This window comes from Kogia breviceps, chromosome 1 (genome assembly GCF_026419965.1).
Source record: "Kogia breviceps isolate mKogBre1 chromosome 1, mKogBre1 haplotype 1, whole genome shotgun sequence".
NCBI classification, from domain to species: domain Eukaryota; kingdom Metazoa; phylum Chordata; class Mammalia; order Artiodactyla; family Physeteridae; genus Kogia; species Kogia breviceps.
This window is the reverse complement of record NC_081310.1, coordinates 172,759,673-172,785,776: the sequence shown is the minus strand read 5'-3', so window position 1 is coordinate 172,785,776 and position 26,104 is coordinate 172,759,673. Positions and strand designations below refer to the sequence as shown.

At 51.9% G+C, this 26,104-nt stretch overlaps 1 protein-coding gene across 4 annotated transcripts in view; it reads right to left on the bottom strand.

The window, feature by feature from the left end:
* The window catches only part of GRIK3 (glutamate ionotropic receptor kainate type subunit 3), a 240,518-nt gene extending 215,531 nt beyond the window's left edge, over positions 1-24,987 (bottom strand). Inside the window, exon 1 of one of the 4 annotated variants that reach the window (XM_067011312.1) lies at positions 24,872-24,987. Coding sequence is in view for 2 of the 4 variants with exons in the window: in XM_067011306.1 (XP_066867407.1) it covers positions 24,171-24,285 (115 nt within the window). In the remaining 2 variants the exon portion in view is untranslated. Of the gene's footprint in view, positions 1-24,170; positions 24,381-24,871 lie in introns of those variants that run through there. The other 3 variants (XM_067011303.1, XM_067011306.1, XM_059066261.2) reach the window with 3 other exon arrangements.
* Positions 24,988-26,104: the final 1,117 nt, after the last annotated feature.

Sequence of the window (26,104 nt, the reverse complement as noted above, 5' to 3'; positions counted from 1 at the left end):
GTCGGTGGTCTCTCTTCCCAGAACCCCCAGAGCTCCTAGCCTGGGCCCGGACACTAACACATGTTGAATAATTCATCAATGGTGTGAACCATCAATGGATGGCCTGGTGTCCCATCCTCGAAACGTCTGGGTGATGGGTGTGTACCCTTCCTCCAGATGTGTGGGCCACACCTAGCTACAAACTCTGCCACAGGCTTCATGGACGGAGCCAATCAGAATCCTTGCCGCTTAACTCTCCACCTGCGCCCAGAACGATTCGGCACCTTTAGGCTTCCATGGGTTCACTTACCTGGATGCTAGGGATTTGCCAGGAGACATAAATCTCCCTGGAAGGGAAGCCCCTCTCCTGCAGAGAGCCCTGCTCCCCAGTGATGCAATATGGCTCCTCCAACACTGGTTCAAGCACATGCTTGGGACAGGCTTTGGTGAGGTCCCTTGCTGGGGAGGGGACGTCATTCACCAAATGCAGCTCCAAGGAAGGATGCAGGGAAGGGAGAATGAGGCTGAGCTATGAAGCCTGAAAGGGCCAGAGGAACCAATGGTCTGCGGTAGGCATGAAATGCGGGATGAGGCTGGTCAGCCCTGCGACGGCCCTGAGCAGGGCTTTGGAAACCCACCTCCCCCACCACATCTTATGCCACGCCCCACCCCTTGCTCATCAAGCCTCAGCCACGTGGGCCTGCTCTCTGTCCTTTGACCACCCCACCTCAAGGTCCTCACACATGCTGTTCCGTCTGCCTGGAATGCTCCCCCTTCTTCAGCTGGTAGATCCTTCCCATTCTCCAAGCCTCAGCCTAAATGCCACCTCCTCAGAGAGGACTTCCCTGATCCCAAACTAGAGTGGTTTCTCCACCATCCTCATGCACAGCCTTTGCTGCAATTCACAACTATGTGTGTACTTGTTTGCTTACTTGTTTATTGTTTGTCACCCTAAGTAGAGTAGACAAGATCACATGAAGAAGGGAATCTCGTCTCTTTGGCCATCACCCTAGACCCAGCACCTAGTCCACCTGAGCACAGTAGGTGCTCAACCAGCATTTATTGAAGGAAGAAGAGACATGAGGAGGGAGGGAGGAGGGGAAAGAAGCCAGGCAAGATGAAATGCAGACCAACAGGGATGGGTGTGTCCACCTACAGAGTTCTTTTTCTGGCAGATTCCCAGACATCTCTTCACATGGATCCCATTTAGATGATCTGGTTCCTTCAGGAAAACTGCCTCAGGTAACTCACTGAACCCCACCCTGTGCCAGGCTGGTACAACCTTAAGCATCTTACATATGGCACTCACCCACCAATAGGAGATAGACCACGCCCAGTGGCATCTTTGCTGAGAAGCCGGAGATGGGCAGGGGGGTCAGACACACTCGCGGGGATCGGAATGAAGTGATCGCTGGTGGGTGTCTGGGACATTTGAACCTGCCATTTGGACGGTGAGGATATTTTGACCCCACCAGGGAGCCTGGTCATCCCAGTACCAGAATCCATTTAGTCTCCCTTTCTTCTCTCTGTCTTTGTTTCCATTTCTCTCTCTCTCTCTCTCTCCCTCCTCTTTGTTTCTCTCTATCTCCTTGTCTCTGAGTGTCTCTGTCTCAATCACTGGCTTCCTCTTTCTGACTCACTCTTTATCTCTCAATAAGAATTCAGCCAGGACTTCCCTGGTGCCACAGTGGTTAAGAATCCACCTGCTAATGCAGGGGACACAGGTTCGATCCCTGGTCTGGGAAGATCCCACATGCCGCAGAGCAACTAAGCCCGTGCACCGCAGCTACTGAGCCTGCACTCTAGAGCCCGTGAGCCGCAACAACTGAGCCCACGTGCCACAACTACTGAAGCCCGTGTGCTCTAGGGTCCATGTGCTGCAACTACTGAGCCCTCCATGTTGCAACTACTGAAGCCCGTGCACCTAGAGCCCAGGCTCTGCAACAAAGAGTAGCCCCCGTTCGCTGCAAATAGAGAAAGCCCGCACGCAGCGACAAAGACCCAGCACAGCCAAAAATGAAAAAAAAAAAAAAAGAAGAATTCAGCCACATTGACTCATTCAGGGATTAAAATAGTGGGGTCAAAACGGAGTCTAAACATCCTGTTCCCATCTTAGCATCAAGGGAGCCTGAAGCCCAAGAAACTCCTACCCACATTCTCTTAGGACTCTGGATTCAGAAATCTGAAAAAAATTACCATTGAAAAAAAAGTATTGAAGTATAGTTGATTTACAATGTTGTATTAATTTCTTCTGTACAGCAAAGTGATTCAGTTATACATATATATACATACTTTTTCATATTCTTTTCCACTATGGTTTGTCACAGGATATTGAATAGAGTTCCCTGTGCTATACAGTAGGACCTTGTTTTTTATCCATCCTACAAATAATAGTTTACATCTGCTAATCCCAAACTCCCATTCCTTCCCTCCCCTACCTCCCCTCCCCCTTGGCAACCACAAGTCTGTTCTCTGTATCTGTGTGGAAAAAGTTACTATTAAACAATAATGCAGGTTTTCTCTAAGTATATAGAGACATCCTAGGGTGAGACAGCTAAGGGCCAGGGTTCAGAGCCTGACCTCCTGGTTGGAATCCAGGCTCTGCTGCCTACTGGCTTCGTGATCTCAGGCAAGTCCTTTCTTCACCCTGAGCCACAATTTCTTCATCTGCAAAATGGGGCATTGGGAGGATTAAAGAATGAATACAGAGAAGGGTTCTCTGGCATAGTGAGTGCCTGATAAATACTGGCTATAGTGTTTTCCTGGCTTTAGTCTACTAGTTCTCTTTTTGTTTGTTTATTTTTAGTGTGGGCCTGTCCCCTGGTTTGGGGCAATGAGGGAAGGTAGTACCATCTACCCTGAGTAGGACAGAGAGGAAAAGCCCTATCTCCCTGCAGGTCATGGGCTAAAGCAGAGACCCCAAGGGACAGACAGAGCCTGTAGGCCTCTGAAAGGCACCCGCCTGCACTATCTTCCTGCAAACCCAGCAAGGGGACCTCAGCCTCACTCTGGTCTGGGATGGAGCCACCTCATGCTGGCCCAGGAAGCATGGAGCCTGAGGGTGGTGGTATGTTTCATGGTCCTCTTTTGGTTGTAAGTATCAGGAAGTGGAGACACGAGATCTGTTGACCCATAGGCAGGGCTGATGACCCCAGCATGACCTGCTTGGGGCTGGGAAGAAAGAAGGCCATGCAGACAGACCTTCACAGAAGCTGAGCCCAGGACCTGACCTCCAGGTCTGCTGCAATTTCCAGGAAGTCGAGTCTTTCAGTTCCTCCAGTGGGCAGGACTGAGCTTGGTCCAGGGAAGTGGTCTCTGGCACCCTCCCGGGTGCTATCAGGACTAAGTCCCTCCTCATCCCTGCTGCAACATCCAACACCATCAACCAAGGGTACTTTCACCAGAAAGGGACCTGCTTCCAGGCTCGGGAAGGCTGGATGTCTAGAATCTCAAACTAGAAGTGTGTTTGAGTCTCAGGATCCCAGAGTCTGGATTTGGGGGGATAATCCATATACCCAAAGCACATCGCAGCAGTCAGAAGGCAAAGCCAGCCCCAAATACCAGGAAAGTAAGCACCCCCATTTAGTCCAGAACTTAATCCACTTGTACAGAAAGCTGGAGGTTCTGCAAAGCAAACATCTCCCAAACGAATCTGAAGCTTCCTGTTGCCACCTGGTGCCAGGGGGCCGACGGAATAATGAGATCTCAGGATCTGGGTGAGGGGAATTTACAGACACTATCCTAACTCTCCCTCCGACAGCCACTCCTGAAAACGTCCACAGGGGACTCTTTGACACCAGACAGCCCACACTATCACTGCAGGTGCCCCCAGCCCAAGGCCTGGCCAGGATGAGGGTGATCAGCACCCCATGCCTGCCTGGGTTGGGGGCACATCCTCTCCCCTCCATCCCCATTCTCCCCCAAACCCCACAAAGCACAAGTGGCAGCTTCGCAGGGCCTCCTACTTTGCATCCCATCTCAGAGCCTGGAGGGGGATGGGAAACGGCATATGTCTGCGTGGCCTGTTATCCAGGCCCAGTTAGTTGCTGGGACTCTGTCGGAGTGATGGGCCCGTGGCCACTGCGAGCACTGCAGGGTACGAACAAGGACAGAGGTTGTTAAAATCCTCCGGCAGAGCTCCGATGCCCGCACCATGTCCTGGCGCCTCAAAGACATCGTAAAGTGAAGGAACCATAGCAGATTTCCCTCTTGGCCCCTGTTAACTTAACTCTGGGTGATGCCACCCTAGAGATACAGGCACCGGCTCGTGGAGCCAGGTGTCAAAAGAAGGAAGAAGCAGGAGCATCCTAAACGTGTCACTGTCCACAAGGGGTGGAGGTTTCCCACCCGGTTCCATCCCATCTGTGACTCTGGAATTCAATTAGATTTGTTGGGCACTTATTAATTGCTTATTGTGGGCGTTGCTTGGGGCGGCTTCTGGGAATACACAGGGAATGGAGCTGGAGCCAGGCAGACGGGTGTTCAAATCCCAGGGGCGACCCTGTCACTTACTGAAGGGGTGCCCTCATCCCACTACGGCTGAGATCCCTTCCCTGGAAAATGGGGAAAAGTACACCCACCTTAGGGCTCTTGTGAGGGTTAAAAAGAGATTGGGGGGGGGAGAAAAAAGAGACAGAAAAGGGCTCAATGAACAATAGCTGCTTTTAGCATGATAAATAAGAATGAGATAAGGTCCTTGTCTTTGAGAAGCTCCTGGTCCAGGGGACACAGTGCCTTCTGCAGGAGCCAAAAGGAAACAAAGTGAAGTAGGTCTGGTGAGAGAGAAACATTCGAAATAAACGGCCCTCTTTGTCTTCTATTTATTCCTGATAATAAACACACAGGTACACAAATCATTTTACTTTTCTTCTTAACTCTACTGCAAGAAAAAGGGCACCATGCACGACAGTCAATGGCCCTGGCACAGGGGAGGCACGCTAAGGAGAGGTGGCGGCTGTGACATGTGGGGAAAAGAACCTGGAAATCCATCAACCTGGATTTTGTATAAAACATCCCCACTTTTGAATGTTGGCTAACTCACTTAAAAAAATAATGGGGGCTTCCCTGGTGGCGCAGTGGTTGAGAGCCCGCCTGCCGATGCAGGGGACACGGGTTCGTGCCCCGGGCCGGGAAGATCCCACATGCCGCGGAGCGGCTGGGCCCGTGAGCCATGGCCGCTGAGCCTGCGCGTCCAGAGCCTGTGCTCCGCAACGGGAGAGGCCAAAACAGTGAGAGGCCTGTGTACCGCAAAAAAAACAAACAAACAAACAAATAATGGAACTTGCAATTAAATTGATGGACAGTGAGGGCAGAGCCTAGAAACAGAGTTCTGAAAGAGAATTCCTTGAATTCCAGGCCACAGAGTTTGTCTTCAAGAGTGTAAACTATCAGAAGGTGTTGTAGTTTTAATAACAAGATTTGGAAAAATGTCTGAGGCAAATACAAGAGGTCTACAAGCCTCAACATTATAAGCCCTGAGGTCATGAGGGAGAAGAGTGGGGAAGTAGGTATTTCCGCACCGATAAAGGGGGCTAGAGCAAGGCTCCGGGGAGGCTTAGGGACGGTTGTAACTCACTGCCTGGGTGCATCAGAGGAGGCTTTCTGGAAGAGGTGAGACGTACAATAGCACATGAAGTATGAAAGAAAAAGGGAAAGAAGAAACTCAGCAAGAGGCCAAAGAAGGGAGGGCACAGGTGGGGAGCACAGAATAGAAACACGGGAGTCAGAAACAGCCCTACCTGCCTTTTGAGTTGGTAATGGTTCTGCCCGTCAAGCGGTTTCTGTCTAGCCGGGTGAAGGGAGGAGTCTGCCAGGGACTGGGCGGAGCCAACCACAGTGTGAAGACCTGAAGGATGGGGGTCTTGTAATCCACCCTCGCTGCCCAAAGGGAGGGGGGGGGTACTGAGGGCTGTCCTTGTATTACTCGCAGCTGCCAGGAAAGGGCACCCAGGGGGGCCAGAGAATCCAGGTGCCCTGGCTAGAGGAATGGAGGATGGGCTACGTGCATGAGAAAGGGGAGGGACTGGGCTAAGAAAGTCCTGGGCTAGAGGAATGGGAGCCAGAGATCCTCAGGGAGTGAGAGGGCTCGGTAGAGCCTTGTCCCAAGCTGGTTTCCCTACCCAGCCCACTCACCCCATTTTCTGCCCAAATCTGTATAAAGAGATTTAATAAATACTCCTGAGCACCTACTATGAACTGGGCACTCTGACAGGTCTCTATGTCCGTTATTTAAAATAATATCAGCAATCATGACGACGATGATGATATCGGCCACCATCTATGGAATGCGTCCTCCAGGTTCTGCTTCCTCATCTACAAAGTGAGGATAAAGTCTTTCCCTCTTACATTTGCTGCATGAAGTGACTGAATGCCTGGACGATATTTAGCACAGTGTCTGGCGCATTGTAAGCCTTCGAGGGGAGGGTTCGCTATTATTATTTTCATGACTATAGTAACATTTCGTCGGCTCAGAGTGCTGGAAGCAGAGCCCAGCCAGATCTGCACGGGGCTTTCACTCCCACCCCTGCTGCCACAGTCCTAGGTATCAGTGACCCCTGCACCTGTCCTGCAGGCTGAGGTCTCCCTCCTCCCACTACATCTGCCAAGGAAAAAGAGGGCAGCTCCACCCTCAGTAGGAGAAGGGGTTTCAGCTCAGCCACAGGGAAGCTCCTGGCCCGTTGGAGGCTTCTAAGGGAAAAACCAAGACCAGACAGAGCCCATTTCTCGAGTCTCCCTGCCAGGCTGTCAGAGAGACCAAAGACTCACTGAAGGCCTGGCTGGGCAGAGGCTATGAGGGGAGCAGCCACCACCACCCGCTGAGGAGTGCTCGCTGCCTCCAGGAGACGCAACACGCCTAGGGTTTCCTGGTCAAACCAGGGAACCATGAAGTGGGGCTGGAGGCCCAGCTGAGCTCGCAGACAGCGGATGTGGCATCCATCTACGGAGGACTCAAGAAACAGATGCGTGGCCCTGGGAAGGGTGTCTCATGCCCATCATGGCCTGGCCTCCAGTGCTCGGGCCTGGGGCAAAGGGGATGCCCTGGACCAGGAAACAGGACATTTGTTCTTTAACCAACCCTCCATGCTACATCGTCCTGTCCTTTCTTACCTATAGACTATTTAAACAGCTTCCTGATGCCTGTCCACCTGCCTCCAGCTTCCAACCTTACACCTGCAGTCACGTCACACAGCCACTAGGATGATGTTTCAAAGCTACAATCTGGTTTTGTTTGCTCCCCTTCATAAAGTCCTCAATGGCTCCCCACTGCCCTGGGGCTAAAGTTCAGCCTCCTTACCTTGGGTTATCCAGCCTTCCATACCCCCACTACTCAGGCCTTATTTTTTTTAACATGCCTCTGTTTGCTCCATTCACATCAGACTTGCTTGAGTTTTTTTCACGGGCTTAGTTGCTCCGCGGCATGTGGGATCTTCCCGGACCAGGGCACGAACCCGTGTCTCCTGCATCGGCAGGCGGATTCTCAACCACTGCGCCACCAGGGAAACCCTAGTTTTTTAAACACTAGTTTTAGACATAAGAAATTGCTGATATTTGACTGTGTTTGACCTCCAAAGCTCATAGAGTTTCAACTTAACACAACTGTCTGTGCCTTTTGGGCATTTGTACATGCTGTTCACTTGTCCCCATCGCAGGGGGATGGGGAAAGCTCCACCGCTTTCTCTTCCCTCAGGTCAAAGCACAAATGTCACTTCCTTGGGGCAGCCCTTCCTGATGTTCCCCTGGCAGCCTGCACTTCCCTCTGCAACACACTTTGAGATCATAATGACGCTTTTTTTAAAAAATTTTTATTTATTTATTTTTTATACAGCAGGTTCTTATTAGTTATCTATTTTATACATGTTACTTTATATATGTCAATCCCAATCTCCCAGTTCATCCCACCACCACCCCCTCCCCACTTTCCCCCCTTGGTGTCCATACGTTTGTTCTCTACATCTGTGTCTACTCCTGCCTTGCAAATCGGTTCATCTGTACCATTTTTCTAGATTCCATATATATGTGTTAATATACGATATTTGTTTTTCTCTTTCTGACTTACTTCACTCTGTATGAGAGTCTCTAGGTCCATCTATGTCTCTACAAATGACCCAATTTCATTCCTCTTCATGGTTGAGTAATATTCCATTGTATATATGTACCACATCTTCTTTATCCATTTGTCTGTCGATGGGCATTTAGGGTGCTTCCATGACCTGGCTATTGTAAATAGTGCTGCAATGAACACTGGGGTGCATGTGTCTTTTTGAATTATGGTTTTCCCTGGGTGTATGCCCAGTAGTGGGATTGCTGGATCATAGGGTAATTCTATTTGTAGTTTTCTAAGGAACCTCCCTACTGTTCTCCATAGTGACTGTATCAATTTACATTCCCACCAACAGTGCAAGAGGGTTCCCTTTTCTCCACACCCTCACCAGTATTTGCTGTTTGTAGATTTTCTAATGATGCCCATTCTAACTGGTGTGAGGTGATACCTTCGTAATGACTCTCTGATGTCTGTCTTTCGCTAGACTGCAAGCTCCATGAGGCCAGGATCACGTCTGTCTTGCTCACCCTGCAGAACTGGCAGCTCACAGAGGGCTGGAATACAGCACGTGCCCAGAAAAGGGTCACTGCACGTGTGAGAACGACCAACTGCACGTGTGAACCAGACAACAAAACTCTACCTCAACCAGCTGTGTGACTTTGGACCATCCATCTCCCTCAGACACCAGTTTCTACATCTGCAAAAGACGGTCACCATCCCAACGTCAGAGAGACGTGCAAATTAAGTGACATCGGGCATGCCAGTGTATTTGGCATTATACTGCTCATAAATGTTGACGGGCCCTCCCTGGAGCTGGCTGCAGCCACCAGGTTCCTTTCTGACCCACAGGTACTGCCAAGGGATGAACTGCTGTAGAAGACATGCAGGGAAGGGTCTGACTTTAAGAATATTCTTTGCAACCACCATGCTGAGCTCAGCCTTAATGGAGTTTATATAACCCAGAGCTGGCACAGTCCTGGTCTTTTAGGGAACTCAGAAAGCCCAAATTGTTATAGCATCTCTAACTGCACAGTTGAGGATACCTAGAATTTCATATAGTGAAAGGAATTCAGAGTCCCTCTGAAACATCCCAGGCCAATCTGTCCTTGAACATCTCCCATAGCAAGAAGTTCACTACGCCCAAGGTATCTCACTTAATCTTCAAAGATCACTGACTACAAGACAGCTGGTGTTGAACCAAATTCTGCTTTCTTAGACCACCACCCAACTGGCCTCATTTCTCTCCTGGGACCTATAGGATCAGGTTTGCCCCCTCTTCTATGCTGCTGTCCTCAAAGATTAAGAGATAACCCCTCCTGACTTCACATCTCCAACCTCTGGTCTTTAAGCATCCTCTCTGGCACTCAGTCTCCACACCTGTATGATGGTATCAGCACATACTATACCTTACTCCTCTTTGGGTGGGGCTAAGACTGATGAGGAGAAAGAATTAGCATCTTTGCTCAAAGAGTGAGGCTGCAGGGGCTCCACCTCTTCCTTACTACAGGCCTCAGATCCAGATCTGGGATCACATTAGCTCCCGCAAAAAGCTGCCTTCTGCTGGGTGACTCGGGCTCAAAGGCTGTCCACTCCCCCCAGCCTCTGGGAGAAATTGATGCCTACACCGATAGATCACGCTCACGGATTAGGTAGATAAAGAAATTGATTATTCCATAAATCATTGTCTCCATGAAAATAAAATCCCAATTTTTTTTAAAAAGAAAATATTATAAATCTGTCCAAACCCATGTGAGTGAAAGTGCAGCCATTTCAGCTTAATTGTCTGAGAGCTTCTTTGCTACAGCCCCAGGAAAAAAAAGCCCCTGAAGCTACTAGCTCCCAATGATCTTACTCTGTAGATGTTTCCTCCCAAACCCCATGAATGGCCAATGTCACATCATGGATGAGATGGCTTTACACAGCAGCAGGGAGACTCTGAATTGGCCAGAAAGAAGAACTTTCTCACCAAGGAGACAGAATCGTATCCTTTGGAAACATGAAATATTGGATACTAACCCCTGTTAACCTTTTCCTTCCTACTTACCCATGTACCCACGCTATCTAGGAAAGTTAAGTCAGTTCTACCAAGAGACCGAGAACTGACCAAAATGAACCTTGGGTGGGGCTTGAGGATGGGGTTTGACAGCTCAGGGGTGAAAAAACTCTCAGAACAATATAAATGATGAACTGATTTAGGAGCAAGGGCAAGAACAAGGGCAGGAGTGAAGGGTGAAAGGGAAGAGATGTGGCTTCCCAGCTGGCTCTACTGTGTGATTTTTTACCTTGTCTCTTTTCTTCTCTGAGCCTCAGTACTCCTCCCCAGAACACGGGAGAACAGGGAAGATCTAAGTGCAGGGCTCTAGCCTGAACTATATGAACCGAACTGTTCAAGGAACCATGGCTATCACTTAAGGTCACCTATTTGGACCTACCATGAGGCCATTCAGATGCCACCAGGTCCAGAGATGCTGAGCCATCCCCCCAGACCCCCACAATCCCCTGCCCTGTGTACTCTGCAGTACACAGAGCGGGTGATCCAGAAATGTTTGGTGAATCAATGAGTCAGCCCAAAGACCATGTGAAAAAGACAGGAAATAAACACTAAATTACAAGCAGCATAAAAATAGCCACATTTCCAAAGCAGATTTTTCCGATTCTAAGAATCCAAGCAGGAGCAGCAAAAACCCCCAATCCCCTCTCACTAAGATGTCTCAATCCAGGGTCCCCGGAGTAGCCTTACTCTGTACATCCCATAGCCCACATCCTTCCTGCCCAATCCAGATCTTTCTAGCTGCAGTATGACTTCAAGGTGCCATCTTGCCTCCTAAATCCTGGGAGCCCATTTACCTAAGCCTCCCTCCCTGTTCAGAGGCCAATGCCAATGCATCAGACTCTATCTATTCTAACGCTCTCAGCCTCCTATGCCCTTGGCTTCGAGTCCAGGTGTTTCAGCCACTCTCAGGACCCCAGTGATGGACAAAACGCCCCCTGTCTCTGAGGTATGCTGAGGTCACTCATGGCGTGACTTTCCTGGCTGGGAGAGACCTTTGTCAACACGCAGCCTGATCACAGCGCTTCTCAGACACACCCAGGTGGTGAAGCACCCTGCTTCTGCTGGGGTTCTTTGGGGAATGCCACAAAGCTGTGACACATTTAATTCCCATCACCTGAACGAGGAGTCATTTTATTTACTAGCAGAAAATGTGGCTCTATTATAGGTATGCACGGCTCCACGATTCAGGAAATAATAACACACAAAATACTTTTAAGAAATCACATTCAGCGGGATAAAAATACATAACATAAGCCTGCTTACCAAATGCCATGTGAAAGATGATGCTGACGAGCTGAGCAAAGATGCTTTGGTACCAGGTGTGATACCTGACGACGGAATGTTCACTCGTTTTGTCATCTGCTACTGCTCCCTAGCAGACAAGCCATGCAAGGCACCAAAGGTTTAAGAACAATTATGTGGGAGGAAAAAAAAAAAAAAAAAAAAAAGAAAATTCTATCCGTTCACTCCATTTTCTTTTACTGTGAGCTACTCGATTTGAACGACCACAAATAATAGTTCTTACTAGCCTACTGTGTACTCGTTCAACACCTCAGTCTGGTTGACGAACAGCAAAGTCCTAGAGGAATGGCATTTGGAAAAAGAATGCCTGTTTAGCAAGACCTTACCTTACCTTACACATCGCCTCTACTGTAAGAATCAGCGTGCAGGTGGCACCCACTCACTACCCCAGGGCCTGGCTGTTCCCCGTGGTGCTGAACGCAGAGGTTGGGGTGGACCTTAATTTCCCTGCCGCTCCCAGGACGACACAGGGTGTTATCATTATCTACGAGTTTTCATAAACACATGTGAACGTGATTTGTATTTCTCCCTCAATGTGAAATAGAGCTTTTGTGGGTCTGTTTTGCCACACTGCAAAATCTAGTCTCTTAAAGACTGCAAATTTAAAGCTTCAAATGTGTGCAGATTTGTGTGTGTGTAATAGGAAAGTGGATGCGATTTTCTTAATAGACTGGGTGGGTCAGGGACCCATGTTTTCATCTGATTTTTCCATGGCTCACCAAGGGACGTGGCACACGTCACCTCCCCTTTTCATTCTTCAGTCTCCCAACCTGTGAGAGAAAAGAGCGGGGCAGGTACGGTACTCCTGGAGTTCGGACATTCGGGGTGCCTCCACTTGGGTTCTGGTTCTTCCACGGACTCAGAGACTTTCAAACAGGATGAGCTTGTCTGGCCTCCTCGAGCACAGGAAGATTTTCTGGATCCAGAGGAAGAGACAAGGCTCAGCTTCTCTTGTAAGATAGCCAGGGATTCAATCTCTCTGCTCAACTCTCCCCCAGCCCTCAGTCCCCATGGACCAGCCATAACTAAACCTGGGAGTTCACCCATATTTTATTTACTGATTCGATGTTAGGAGACAAGTAAAATAGACGGCTGTCACCTCTATTAAACTGGGCAGGAAAAATGGCCATGTAGGCAACAGGCTCTCTCTGTTCATAATGTGTCTCCTGTTTCCTTGGGGAGAGAAGAAAGGGGAGGTCCTAGTCTCGGGGGAGAGCCCAGTCCTGTCATGTTCAGGAGGGGAAGCTCGGGGCTCCCCTGCAAACCTGTCCCACCCTCACTCTCAGCTACACAAATCCTGTAGACAGGTCAGCCCAGTCAGCCGGGAATTGGGACCATCACTTAAGCCCTCAGTTTCCCCACTGATCCAAAGTAATCACTGTAGTCACTCATCAGGCTTGGGATAAAGAATGGCTGTTGAGCCCCACTTTGGGAAGCTTGTGCCTGAGAAGCAACCCTTCCATTGGTCGTCTCTTACAACTACACAAACACACACACACGCACACGTTCACACTCGCTAAACCCACTGTGGATGGCGTTTATGCTCCCAGGGTTAAATGGCCCAGGCTGACTGTCTATACAGCCTGACTCTCCAGGTCAACTGTCAACACCTCACTTGACACAAACCTGTCATGTAAACCTGTTGTCTACACATCCTGGCAGGATCCAGTGATGTGGCGTAAACAGGAAAAGGAGAAGCCTGACCTGTGGCTGGTGGTAGCACAAGTGGCACAGCTACAGTTCTGCCTGGAAGCTACTTGAGTGACCCGTCTGTTGAGGATGGAACCATAGAAGTTCTCTTCCGTGGTTCAGTTCCCAGAGAGAGCAGCAGAGATGCTGAGGGGCAAATAGGAAGGAGAGACGGAAAAGGTCAGAAAAGACAGGAGGATCATGGTCTTTTCTTTTGCCTCTTCTTGAAGTCGACAGCTTGTGCCTCTCTCGAGAAGAGAATCATCATGATATGAACCAGACAATGGATATAAAGATGAGTTCTAGGCCTGAGAAAGAAAGGCCCACTCCCCTAAACACTCCGGCTCTGCCCAGTAGACCTCACCGGGAGAGGTCTTGGCATAGAAGGTGCTGAACTGATGGAGCAGAACACCACCATGGACAGCATTAGGACACTGACTTCACAGAAGAATCTAACAATGTCTTTCATGAAATCCTCGTTGACAATATGGAAAAAGTGTTGAGCTGAATGAGAAAGTTGTTAGGTAGACTTATATTCAAATGACTGTATGTATCAAGGCATTCATTGATTTAACAGATACTTATTCATCACCTACTGTGTGCCACGCACGATGCTAGATGCATTGGGAAAGTGGTGAATAAGCCAGCTGTGGTCCATGCTTGTCTCTAAGATTCTCTAAGAGAGCTTCTCTCTAAGGTAACCCAAGAATTACAATTTTGTAAGTGCTATGACAAAGGAAGTTCAGGGTGCTGTGGTGACTCACAGAAGGAGGTGGGAGTCAAGAAAGGCTTCCTGGAGGAAAACACATGTGTGCTGAGACCTGAAGGATAACTAGAAGTCAGCCAGAAAGAACAGCAAGAGCAGAGGCCAGGTGCGAGGGAAGGCACCGTGCTTTCTGGGGACTTGGATGTTTGGTACAGAGGAGCAGAGAGTGTGTGTGAGGCAAGGAGCGACAGTGCATGAGTCTGGAGTTGCCAACCACGGCAGGTCATAAAGGGCCTGAAAGCACGAGGAACCCAGTGGGATTTCAAAGCTGGTTAAAGTGTAGGGTAGTGGATCTCAGACCACTGAATAAAGCCAACAGACTCTGACATTGGTCATTTCCTGCCTAATGTGTTGATGGCAGGGATGGCTGAAGTGAGGGAAGGCATGCTCATCCCAGGCTCAGATGGCAAGAAGCATGCCAGACAACAGAGAGGAAGCCACAAAACTCCACTGTCCACATCCATGGTTCCCAACCTCAACCATACTGCAGGCCAATTACCACTGACTTCTCTATCACAGACCCCTGGAGCAGGCCGAGGAGGAAAAAGAGGGTGAAATCCATGCCCACCTCCCAAGGATGGATAGATGGGAACAGGCTTTGGTGGTCCAGAAACAAAGAGCAAGAAAAACTGCCTGAAGGTTCAATGATAGGATTTACCAGGGATAAATGACAGGTCCTGCCTTCAGGCTCAAAAGATCAACTGCCAAAGAGAGGATGAGAGAAGTGATAGATCGGCAGCGGTGCCTGTGTAAAAGACCTTGTGATCTCATGAGACCACCAGCCCACTATAAATCAACAGAGTGAAACGGCTGCAGAAAAGCCTGAAATAATCTGGGAGTGTATAAGTAGACACCAATGCTGAGATGTGAGGAGAGGATGAGTTTACTGTTTTTAATACATAAGCAGGACTGTGGTTAGCTCTGGACACCATGCTGAAAGAATTGGTTATCTTTAGTCCGGAGAAATGCCTTTACATTTCTGTAGGGTTGCGCTGTGGGACAGGGTGCAAATCTAAACCAGAATCAGGGGGTGGGGTAAGCATAATAGTAAGAGCAATGGATAACATTTATTGAGTGCTTACCATGGCTGTAGTCTAAACATATTATGTGCATTAACTCATTTAATCCTTATAAAAACCCCATAAGGCAGGTATTATTATTATTATTAGAGATTAAATAATTTGCCCAAGATCACACAGGTGGGAAATGATGGAGGCAGCCCTCAAACTCAGGCTGTTGGAGTCCAGAACCTGTGAGCTTATCCACAAGTTAGATTGCTAAAATGTATTCAGAACTTCCTTTGGGCCAGTCATGTTAATTCTCACAATGATCCCATGAAGTCAGATCTATTACTATCCCCATTTTACAGGTGAGGAAATCTAGCCTTAGAGAAGTTAGGTGACTTACCCAAAGTGACACAGCTTGGAAGGAAGGAATGAGAGCTCAAACTCAAGACAGATGGATTTCAGAACCTATACTCTCAACGTCCAAGTCATATTGCCTTCCCCAGAACTGCAGGAAAACCAATTTTAGGGGAAATTTTGCAACAAAGATTGGAGTGGGCCCACACATTTGCAATAAAGAACAAAGCACGGTTGAAAAGTGGTGAGTTTCCTATTACAGGCGGTATTCCATCAGAGACTAGATATCCACCTATGGGGGGCGGGCGGGGGGTCCTCCAGTGACAGTCCTCAGATGAGCAGCATCAGCATTATCTGAGAACCTATTAAAATGAAAATTCTCAGGCCTCACCCAGACCCACTGAATCAGAAGCTCCGAGGGTGGGACCCAGCAGTCTGTATTTTACTGAGTGCTCCAGGCGATTCTGATGCATGTTAATGTTGGAGAAGCAGAGGCCTAGACTGACCCCTGGGGTTCTTTTCAAAGAGCGTGGATTCTGTGATTCTTCAGCACATACAGGAAATGTGATGCCTGGAGCCCTGGGAAGGCCTTGGCTCCCTGCTCCTGCTTTTCCGCCCAATTGGGCAGGCTTTTTGGAATAGCATATTTCAGTTCTGCAAAGCAGATGCAGGAAGGCTTTGCAGAAGTCTCTCTCATTCCTATATTTAAAGAGCTCATCCCTGCAGTGGTTCTGAGAACTCTATAAACCCCCTTCCATCGCAGCCTGTCTGCATTAGTCCCTTTAACAGCACAAGACTTAATTGTCTCCTATGGATTGGAACCCTCTTCACACAAACTGGAATCTTAGCTCCATCTCCCTCCTCTTTTTCCCTCTGTCTTCCTTAACCACAATTCAGCATAGCACCAAAGGATTTGAAGTGGAAGCTGCCACTCCCCCCCAGATATCACTCCATCTCATTATCTCCGATCTGTTAAGATCACCATGGGGACTCTCTCCTCCCCCGCTTTTGTGGCCTCATTACCTGGTGTCTCCCAGCAGAGCCAGCAGTGTTTATCCCCTGGGGCCCATCCTCCAGCTGCAGACCCTCTCTGCACTGGCTTGCTCCGGAAGCAAGCTTGGACTCCACATCCAAGAGGACTGATCAGGACTCCCTGGACCAATCCCTCAAGAGCATCCCATAACCAGGGTCTTCCCAGCTCTGCATACATGCAAAACACATTTCAGTTAAAACACTGCAAATGTAGGGAAGGACCAACAACACCCCGTGGGCTTCAGATGTGTGATAAATAACAGGCCAGGAGGAGTCTGGGAGCTTCTGGACATATAGGAGCATCCTTAGAAGAGCACCCCTCTTGCTCCCTAGCAGGGAGCAGGTAACTGAGGCAGGTAACTGTCACAGGCTGCCAGAGACATCCACTCCACTGCTGGGCATATGTGTATGTCAGAAATGGGCAAATACCATGTACTGAGCTGCATGGGGTACTGATCACAAGGTTGGCACAAGGTAGAGGGTATATAAGAAGCAGATAGCCTCAGAGTTCAGACTCTGATGGCGGAGACACAGCCTCCACTGTTGGGGAAGCCTTTTCCTCCTAACGTTTATTATCAGGCACTGTGCAAAGAGCTTTATATACTTTATCTCCTTTAATCCTCACAACAACCCTGTGAAGACCCTATAAGATTCAACCATATGAAATTTTTATAGGTCAACTATGGTTTGACCTATAAACCATAGCCGAATATGGTTTAACCCAATATTAATATTTCTTCCTTGTGGATGAGGAAATGGAGGCTCAGAGGTAAAGCGACTTGCCCAAGGTCACACAGCTAGCATGTTAGACTCCCACTCAAACTCAGACCCACCACATTTCATCAAACCCGAGACATACCATCATGTTTTAAGGTGCCAAGAAAGAAAAAATCCTGCAAGTAAACTCGGACTTGACATGTCAGACACAGACTGATTTCGGAGATGTGAAAACGTGAGGCGAAGAGTCAATCTTAGAATCAATGAAATACAGTTTTTGACTCCAAAAACTTCTTTACTAGAAAAAGCCCTGCACATACCCACAAATATAGCTAAAGCCAAGGCCAGTGAGCATTAGTGAACAAAGTACAAAGGTCAAAGGAAGCAAGGAGAGGAACGTGGGAACCAGAGCTTTGTGGGGAGAGGAGAGCCTGGCTGGCGCTGAGGTAGTGTGGACCCTGCCGGTAATTCTGAAGGAAATAAACCAAGGTAAGGTGGGGGCCGAGTGCTCAGGGGCCCAGCAGCTATAAAATGTGGTTGAAGGGAAACAAAAGCAAAATCAGAATGACCTGTTGTCCTCAAACCTAGTGCCCTTGCCCTCAATCCAGTCTTCTCCCCTCTCTCAATCACACTCGATTAGGATTTGGTGTCTGGAGCACAAAGAGAAGCAGAAGAAAACAGGGACTTCAGAGCAAACACAGGTGCTAATAGGTACAGGCCAGTGAGGCACCTGGGGCACAAAATTTAAGGAGGTGCTCACTGTCACGTTCAGTCATGCAAGAGCAGGGTCACCACTTGACAGCCTCCTTAAATCCTGCTCCCCTGCTGCCTCCCTCACCTCACCCCAGTCCCGCCCTGTGCTGGTGTCAGACTCCTCTCCTCCAACAAAAACAAGAGGAAATGCTGATATCTGAACAGCATTTAAGCTTTTTTGAAATGACATCCCATCTATTTGACTCGGTGAGGCAGGAAGTCTCATTCCCATTTTACAGACGGGGAAACTGAGTCCCTGGAAAATAACATGACCCCTCCAATCGTGCTTGTTCCGAATGTGTCACTTCTGTGGGCACTCTGAGCAGTGCAGTTTCCACACTTCGAGAACAGGTCAGTCCCTGCAGCCACCATAACCCAGTCTCCCTGTGTCCCCTGGAAGAAGGAACAAGGTGTAGCAGAAGGGTAGGTGTGGGTTTTCCTCTGCTCTTGCAGACGTGGCATGGGGAAGGGGGAACTGGGCAGCTCTCACACCCAGGTCCCCACATCCAACCCACAGTGTCTGTGGGACAGCAACACATATTCCTGGGCCCAGTGTCAGAGGACCTTACCCTCCTATTGTCCACCAGTCTCAGTTCACAGCAATGCAGGCTCTATTTAGAAGGTTGGAATGTGACTCTTGCTTAAAAATAAGATGACCATACAACCTATTAGCCTGGAAAGGATGTTGGAGGGGAGATGGGATTGGGAAGGAAAGGAGGAAAAGAACTAATTTGCTGACCACCTTCTCTGGCCAGGAAACTAGCTGAAGAGGATGAAGGGAGACACAGACACAGGGCCCTGGGGTTTCCTCAATGCTCTGATGATATCTTTGAGGACAGCCTGGTGGCTGCCAGGGTGACATGTAGGCTGGAGTTTCCAGAGTAGAGGGATTCCTGTGGGTGGACTGACCACAACCAAGGGGGAGTCCAACCTTTATTTCGGGCTCAGATTAAAGTGTTAGGCAGATTCCAGACGCCCGGACAAGGTGGGGTGTAGTCAACGTACGGCTGTGTGTTGCACATGCGGGAGGGGTGGGAAAGACATCCATACCTTTCCTCTACAGGAAGCATAACTACCACTTGGTCCATCAGCAAGGACAGTCTGACGCTGAAAACCGGCACTGGTAGGGTTAAATGTTGCAAAGCCCATACAGCCCAGGCCTCTGAGGCCGCACCGGGAACCATGGGGGGAGGGGGCGCTGCACTCAGCGCATATGAAAATCAGTGCTTCCCATCTTCCGACTACCCAGACAATTAAAAGCACAGGATCTGGGGTCAGGCTGGCGGGAATTCTTATCCTGCATCCACCACTCACTGGCCACGTGATCCTGGGCAAGTGACCTCACCAAGCTTAGTTTCCTCATCTGCAAAATGAGGATAATGTCTGCAGGGTGTTTGTGAAGGCTAAACCAGATGGTGAGAAAAAAAAAAATGCGACAGCTACATGTCCCGAGCACTCACTAGTCACATTCCCAGTCACTGTTTGAAAAGCACAGTCCCTGGCAGCTAGTAAGTGCTCAATAAACCAGGGCCATTGCATTGCGGTTGTGTGTTGTTTTCCTATTCTGATTTCACTCCAGACCCAGGTGGGGTCCCAGGCAGGAGACGCATGGCCACCTCAGCACAGGCACACTGCCCCCTGGCGCTGCTGCTGGAGAATCAGCGCCTGCGAGAAGAGCTATTCCAGCTAACAAGTCCAAGGCCTGTCTGCACCAGGCCCGTCCCTGGCCCACCTGTCCATCCAAAGCTCCCCGGGAGGACAAGCCAGGGCCTGCTGGGGGCAGGCCCCAGAGGAAGCGCCCTGCTCCTGGAGTTTCAGTCCTCTCTGCTGCCAGGCAGGGCCTGGGGAGCCCAGGGCTCCTCTCTGCTGCTGCCCAGACGAAGGGCAACATCAGCTCTCTTGGTTCCCTCTGGAGGGTTCTGAGCAAGCAAAGCAGGGCGCAGGCGGAAGCAGCAGGAGGCAGAGGCTGGGACAGCTGACTGCGACAGCCCGGACGAAACCTGGCCTCAGCAGATCAGAAACAGACCCAGTGGTGGAGCACAACCAGGTCTTCCCCTAAAACAGCAGCCCTGAGCCTCCTCTGCATATGACCTTGCACGTCCCCACCCCCGAGGATGGGGTTGTTCTTGTACCCATAGGGCATCTGTGCCTCCCCCCTCCCCACGGAGGTGGCTCTGTTTCCTGGGGCAGGGACGGGGCCTGTGGGAACGTGGGGACTCATCTAGCTGTGAAACCTACAATGGCACTGACAGGGAGGCTCATAGGCCCCACGAAGGATCCTAAAAGCAGCCAAGCAGCCTTGCGTTTTGAAGGGTGGGATGAAGAGCTGCTCCTCAGAGCCCTTTTGAAAGAGCACAGTGGGCTGGACTTCTGAAGTCAACTGTCACACCGGTAGCAGGGGGATGCGAGTGACCTTGGAAGGGCCTGGTCGGGACACTGTGCTGGCTCACCCCGCATCAACCACCTCTAAAAACCCCAGATCATCCTGACGTCAAAAGACTGTTTAGCGCAGTGCCAGGCAGGCATCAAGAAGAAATTAAACTCCGTCTCGAGAAGGAGGGAAGCCCGGGCTGACAGGAGCAGCTGGGCTAGAAAGTGGAGGCAGAAATTCCTGAAGTTAATGCTTTCTAAGGCCCCTCGGGCCACTCCCAGGTCTTGTCTGAAGCTATTTGCTTCCAGGGGGGAAAACCCTATTGATCTTCATTCAGCGCCTGTCTGCTCAACACAGCGGGATGTTTCAGCGCATCACCAGTCACTGTGAGAAATTTCTCATTCTTTTACGCATAGCAGCTCCCAAACTCAGGAGACGAACGTTCAGGACCATTTGGATGAACTGATCGCAGGAGATGCAGACAGGGCTGACTTGGGAACTCTGGGGGAGGGGACCTCACGCCCCTGGGACAGACTGCAGTACCCGCTACCCCGCACCACCCCCCTCCTCCACCCCTGCCCCCAGCTCAGGCTCAGAGCCTCGAAACTCTTTTGCTCTGTCTGTAGATGCTCGGAGGGTCCGGTGCTGAGCCAGCCTTTCCCTCCCACCTCTCACCCCTCCACACACACCTGCTTTATGTCTCTGCAGTCGTTTGGCTCTGAACCTCCCCCGCTGGCTGGCTAGAGATCACCATCGTCCACTCAAGCTCCCCAGCTACTGGCCCCACTGTCGGGTTCCCTTTTCAAATTCCAGGCTGGCCCTCTATCCTACAGTATGTATGTAACACGAGGGATGATCTAGCCTGAAACCTTCTATGGCACTGACAGTCCCCACCAGCCTGCACTAAAGGGAACTTTGAAACCACAGAATATCCCCAGCCATCACGGCCAACTCAATAGCTTACAGATGGGTAAACTGAGGCTCCAGGTTGGTGGGAGAGTGTGATTTGACCAAGATGGCTCAGGAAATTGGTGGAAGGCAGAGCAGAAAACCCAGGCCTCCTGGCTCCCAGCCCAGGGCCCCTCCACCTCAGCTTCTAGGTCACGTAACCAGGAAATCCAGGTCCCCACATGAGGCCACTGAAGCACTGAGAGGACCTATGCATTAAGCTGCTTTCTGTGAGTTAAGACCAAGATCCATCTGAACAATAATAACGATGATAATAATAATAATAAAATGTTGAACAATATGCCTTGAAAACCTTCAATAAGCAACACTTGATAACCACACGCAGAATACATCTTCCACATATTCATATAAAATAATCAATGATCATTTTTTTCCTGCAGACTACAATCCAATTACTCTCTCTCCCTCGCTCTCTTCCTTACTCTCCTTTGTTACTTGCAAACCATCCAAGCAATCAATGCCTTGACCTCTCCCTCTGATAGACACAATTACAAAAAGAGCAATGCAATTCATCTATTCAAGACGGATTGTTTGAACACTCTCTCACACTGCTGAGCTATCCATCTCCTTGTCTAAGAGGAAATTTCAGTCCCCCAAAAAAGGCACAAAGAGAGGGAGTGGGTACGCTGCTCCCCAGCCCAGAGAGCCCCTTGCACACCTGCAGGAAACCCCTCTCCCAGGCTGGTGCTAGGCGACGCCTGCCTGCTGGGCAAGGATTCGGCTGTCAGCGCAGCCAGCACAGGCACCAGTCTTGGGAACCAGAAGCACCCAGCACACGCCGCCGGAGCCCAATTTCCAAGGCCTCAATTCCTGCGGCCCTAGCCAGAGCCCTGAGATCCCAGGGGTGGGGAGAGAGAGAAAAAGGGAGATGACATCAGGCCCAGCCAAGATGCTGTGTTTGGATTTCAGCATGAGATTCTCTCTGTGTGTGTCTCTCTCTGTGCCACGTCCACTGTAGCCCCTGGCTCCAGCTGAGACTCCAGCCTGTGCTCAGAAGGACCGAAGTTCAGCTCCCCCAGGAAGCTCCAGAGAAGCCCAGGGGCCTCAGAGCCTTCCCATCCTCCATCCAAGCTGGCACAGCTCCGCCAGTCACGTTCGGCATCGGCCCAACGCCCCAGTCCTCGGGCTGGGAATCAAATGGGGCAGGGCTCTTGGATATAAATGGCTTGGGCCAACACGCTAATTAATCCTGGGGCTTAATACGAAGAAGATTAGAAAAGAGGAGGGCTTTGCCATCCTTAATTGCATTATTACACGGTGAACCCAAGAAAGGGCAGGCAGGCTTCGGGCTTCCCCTCAGGGCAGTGAGGAGTCCCCCAGTGCAAGTCAATTTCACAGTAAGAGAGAGCAGGTGAGGATACATCATCCTGCCCCTCCTCAGCTCAGCCTTCCGGGGCTTCCCTCACCTGCTCCTTCTCTTCCTGGGCCCCCAAAGACTGCCACCCGTGACACTGGGCTAGGAGCATGCCCATCCCACCCCTGTGGAGGAAGGACCACGGAAGAGGGACCTGCAGTGCATGGGCTGGGTGCATAGCACCTTTTGGGTCCCCCTCTTTTCTCCCAAGGGCACCCTACCATGCAGGCCCACACACACACACACACACACAAAAAAAAAAAAAAAAAAAAAACAGAGGAAAAGAAGCAGGGAATAAAGGAAGAACTGGCCCACTACTAAGGGGCTGCCTGCTCCTGGAATGGTGACCAAACTGGGCGTGGGAGCAGGCAAAGGTGCAGAGATAGAAGAGATATTTTTGTCTTGCCAGGAGCAGACTGGGCTGCAAAGGGTTAAGCCTGGTCGCGAGGGCTGTCCCCAGAGTCGGGTGCCTGGATTCCTCTGCCTCCAATGTCTGCCTGCCAGGGTCCTGGGCATAAACGGAAAGACCCCAGCATGTGCAGAGCTGAGGACTGTGCTCTACCCTCGTCCAGATGTCCAGTTCAAGAGGATCTGGAATCCAGGAAAGAGACGGATTTCTGACTGCCTCCTTGGAAAACCTCAAGTACGGAAAACAAGCTCGACATTGGTTCCCTACATCCCTTCACGGTGCTGGCAGCCCAGAGTCCGTGCCTAGATTAGAGCCACAGGGGAGGAAGGTGGCCCTGGCTCAGCAGAGCTCTGGCCTCCTTGTGCCAGATGCTGGTGGTGGCGCCTCGCGAACCCAGGCGGCCCAGGTCTCCGGCCTGGTGGCGGGCGCAGGGCCTGCGTGGCGGAGGCTCCCGCGTGGCCAGGCCGGGCCCAGCCCTGGCGGTCTCCGGCCTGGGACACTCGGAGGCATCCCGCACATCCCGGAGCGCTGCCTACAGGATGCCTCAACAAAGTTAAAGCCCAGAGTAAGAGACTCTGGCGAGAAGAGACGCGGCGACGCCAGAGCCCCAGAACGCCGCACGCAGCCCCGCCGGCCGCCGCCAGCTGCGGAGGGATTTCGGCTAACTTTAAAATCCACTCGCATCCCTCTTGTCGCCTTCCCTGGCTGCGCTGGGCGGGCTCCGTCGTTCCCTTCCCCCTGCCTGCGCTGCCCCAGGCGGAGGAAAGGCCTTGGCCGCGACGGATGGCTGGAGCGACCGGCGGGGGCCGCCCCTCCCCTGCCCCGCGCCACGGGGCTGAACGGGGGCCACCGAGGCCAAGGGCAGCCACCGGGAGACGAGACCGGCCGCCCTTGTCAAGCGAAGCCGGATCCTGCGTCCCCGCCGCGGCCGCTCGAGCCCTGCCCCAGGTGGGGGCGAGGGGCCCTCGGGGAACGAGGAAGGAAGAGAAGTTGGCGCCTTCCCCAGGGCTCCCGCTTCGCGGAGAAGCCGGGTCCTAGAACTCGGTCTGCGGCCAGTCCTGCTGGCAGTGGCCGGGAAATGCGCCCGCGACTCGGGCTGGGACCGGAACGCTTCGCTACACTCCGCCAGCTCTGGCCTCCCAGGAGCGCGCCAAGGGCCCCTCGCCCGCCGCACCCCGGTTGCCTCCTCTCCAATAAGTAAGGCCCATGACCCCGGCTTTGGAACTTTGTCCTCACCGGGACGAGCTCCTGGTGGTCACCCGGCCCCGGCAGCGCGGAGAGAGGGTGGGAAATCTCTTGGGATCGCGTACAGTGGCCCCCCTTTCCCGCCCCCGCCCGGGCGCACGGAAACCCCCGGCTCCAGGGAGCCCTTACCGATTCGGATGACGTGGGGCATCCCGCGCGAGTCCGGGATCCAGAAGGCGCACACGAGGAGCCCGGCCCAGTATTCCCAAACCAGACTCCGGAGGCGCCGCCAGGGAGCGGTCATCGTTGGGCGCCGCCGAGCGTGCCCGGGGCGCGGCCGTGGCGGGCTCCCTGGGGCGGCAGCTCTAGGCGCGGGCGCGCAGCAGCCCCCGAGGCGCCGCCTGGCCCAGCAGCCCGGCTCCTGAGCGCCGCTGCAAGTGGGGGGCGCCCCGCGGCGCCGCGCACATCTTACTGGGGGGCCGCCCCGCCGGCGCCCGCCCAGCCCGGCTGCCGCCCACGGGCCCCCCGCGAGCGAGGCTCTTGGGCTCCGCTCGGGCTCCTTTCGGACTCGGCTGCGGCTTGCGTCGGCTCGGCTCGCGCGCGGGCTCCCACCTGCCCCGGCTGCCGGGCGCTGGCAGGCGGGCTGCACGCGTCTCCGGCCGCTCCTCCTCCAGCCGCCGCGGATGCTATCGCCCGGGCTCGCACAAAGCCCCGGAGTGGAGTTGCACGCGCGCACACTCTCCCTCCCAGCCCCCTCCCCCGCGCCCTGCCTCCCGCCTCCCGCCTCCCGCCTCCCGCGCCGCCCGCCGCCCGCGCTCCCTCCGCACTCGCCCCCGCGCACACACACTTCACACTCACACCCGCCGAGGCGTACACCCGCGAGCTCACACCTAGGCGGGGAAGGGGACCCGGGACCCGGTTTGGGGAGACGGCCGGAGAACGAGGACTCTCCTCGCTTCCCGGACGTCCGCATCCGCCCTGCCGCCCCCAGTGCCTTCGACTGCGAGGGCACGGAGCCTGGGAGCCGGGCGTGGAGCACGAGAGCTTGCACCGCGAGCTGGGAGACAGCGGCAGCCTAGCGGCCGGACCAGCTGGAAGAGACGCGCCCGCAGGGAACGGAGGGAGCTGGAGCCTGCCGTCTGCGGAGTCTCGCCTTCCAGCTCTCACGCAGCCGTCGCTGGCTGGACGGCGGCGGCCGGAGAGTGACCCAGGAACCGTTTTCCCTCCCTAACCCCATCCCTCGTGGAAGCAGAGTTAGAGTTGGGGCTGGGACTCAGCGGAGACGGAATTCAAAGCAGATTGCTCACGCTGGGCTAGGGGAGCTGCAGGAGCTGGTAGGGGTTGGAGAGCCCAGGCCAGACCCTCTGCTGTTGAAAGCAGGACTGGACCATGCACCACAACTACAGGGGCTTGGGAGGAAGATGGCTATCCTTAGATGCAGAGGGGCGGCTGAGATGCACACTGGTACTTCCCGTCCCTCTTCTTCAACTCTGCAGGAGGGGCAGGCCCGCTCCCCCATTTCTCCTGAGGAAGAATAAAGAGAAACTGTAATTTTCCGTGGGGTGGAGCAGGACCCGTGGGGGAGCAAAATAGAAAGGGTTAAAAGAAAAACTTGTTTATTAGCAATAATAATTTTTTTTTTTCAAGGGGCGCTGGGTGTCGAGGGAAGGGAAGGGCTGTGGAGCGAGTCTGGAGCAGGAGGCAGCGAAATATGCAGTTAGACGAGTTTAATGCCTTTTTGACAGAGACAAAGTGGTGCCCATACAGTAGATAAATAAACGGATCTGTCACCGGGCAGCGGCTAGGCTGTGTGTGAATTAATTTTTCTCATTTAAATAATTTGATCTATTCCATCATTCCAATCTCTCCCATTTGCCAGCTAGTCTGGTAAACGCATGGCCCCAAATACCTGAAACGCAAATCTTTAATTTTCTAACAAATAGACCATAAGTCAGCCTCTATGTGGCCTGTTCATTTCCCGGTCTTTTCTTTCCCTCCTGTCCAGGCATAGGAGACTATGGCATTGTGTGGGGATGTGAATATTGCAGCATGGCCAATCCTGCCGATTGTGGAGGGACTCCCTCCCACCTGAAATGGAGGTGACTGTGGCTGTGGAAGGAGCA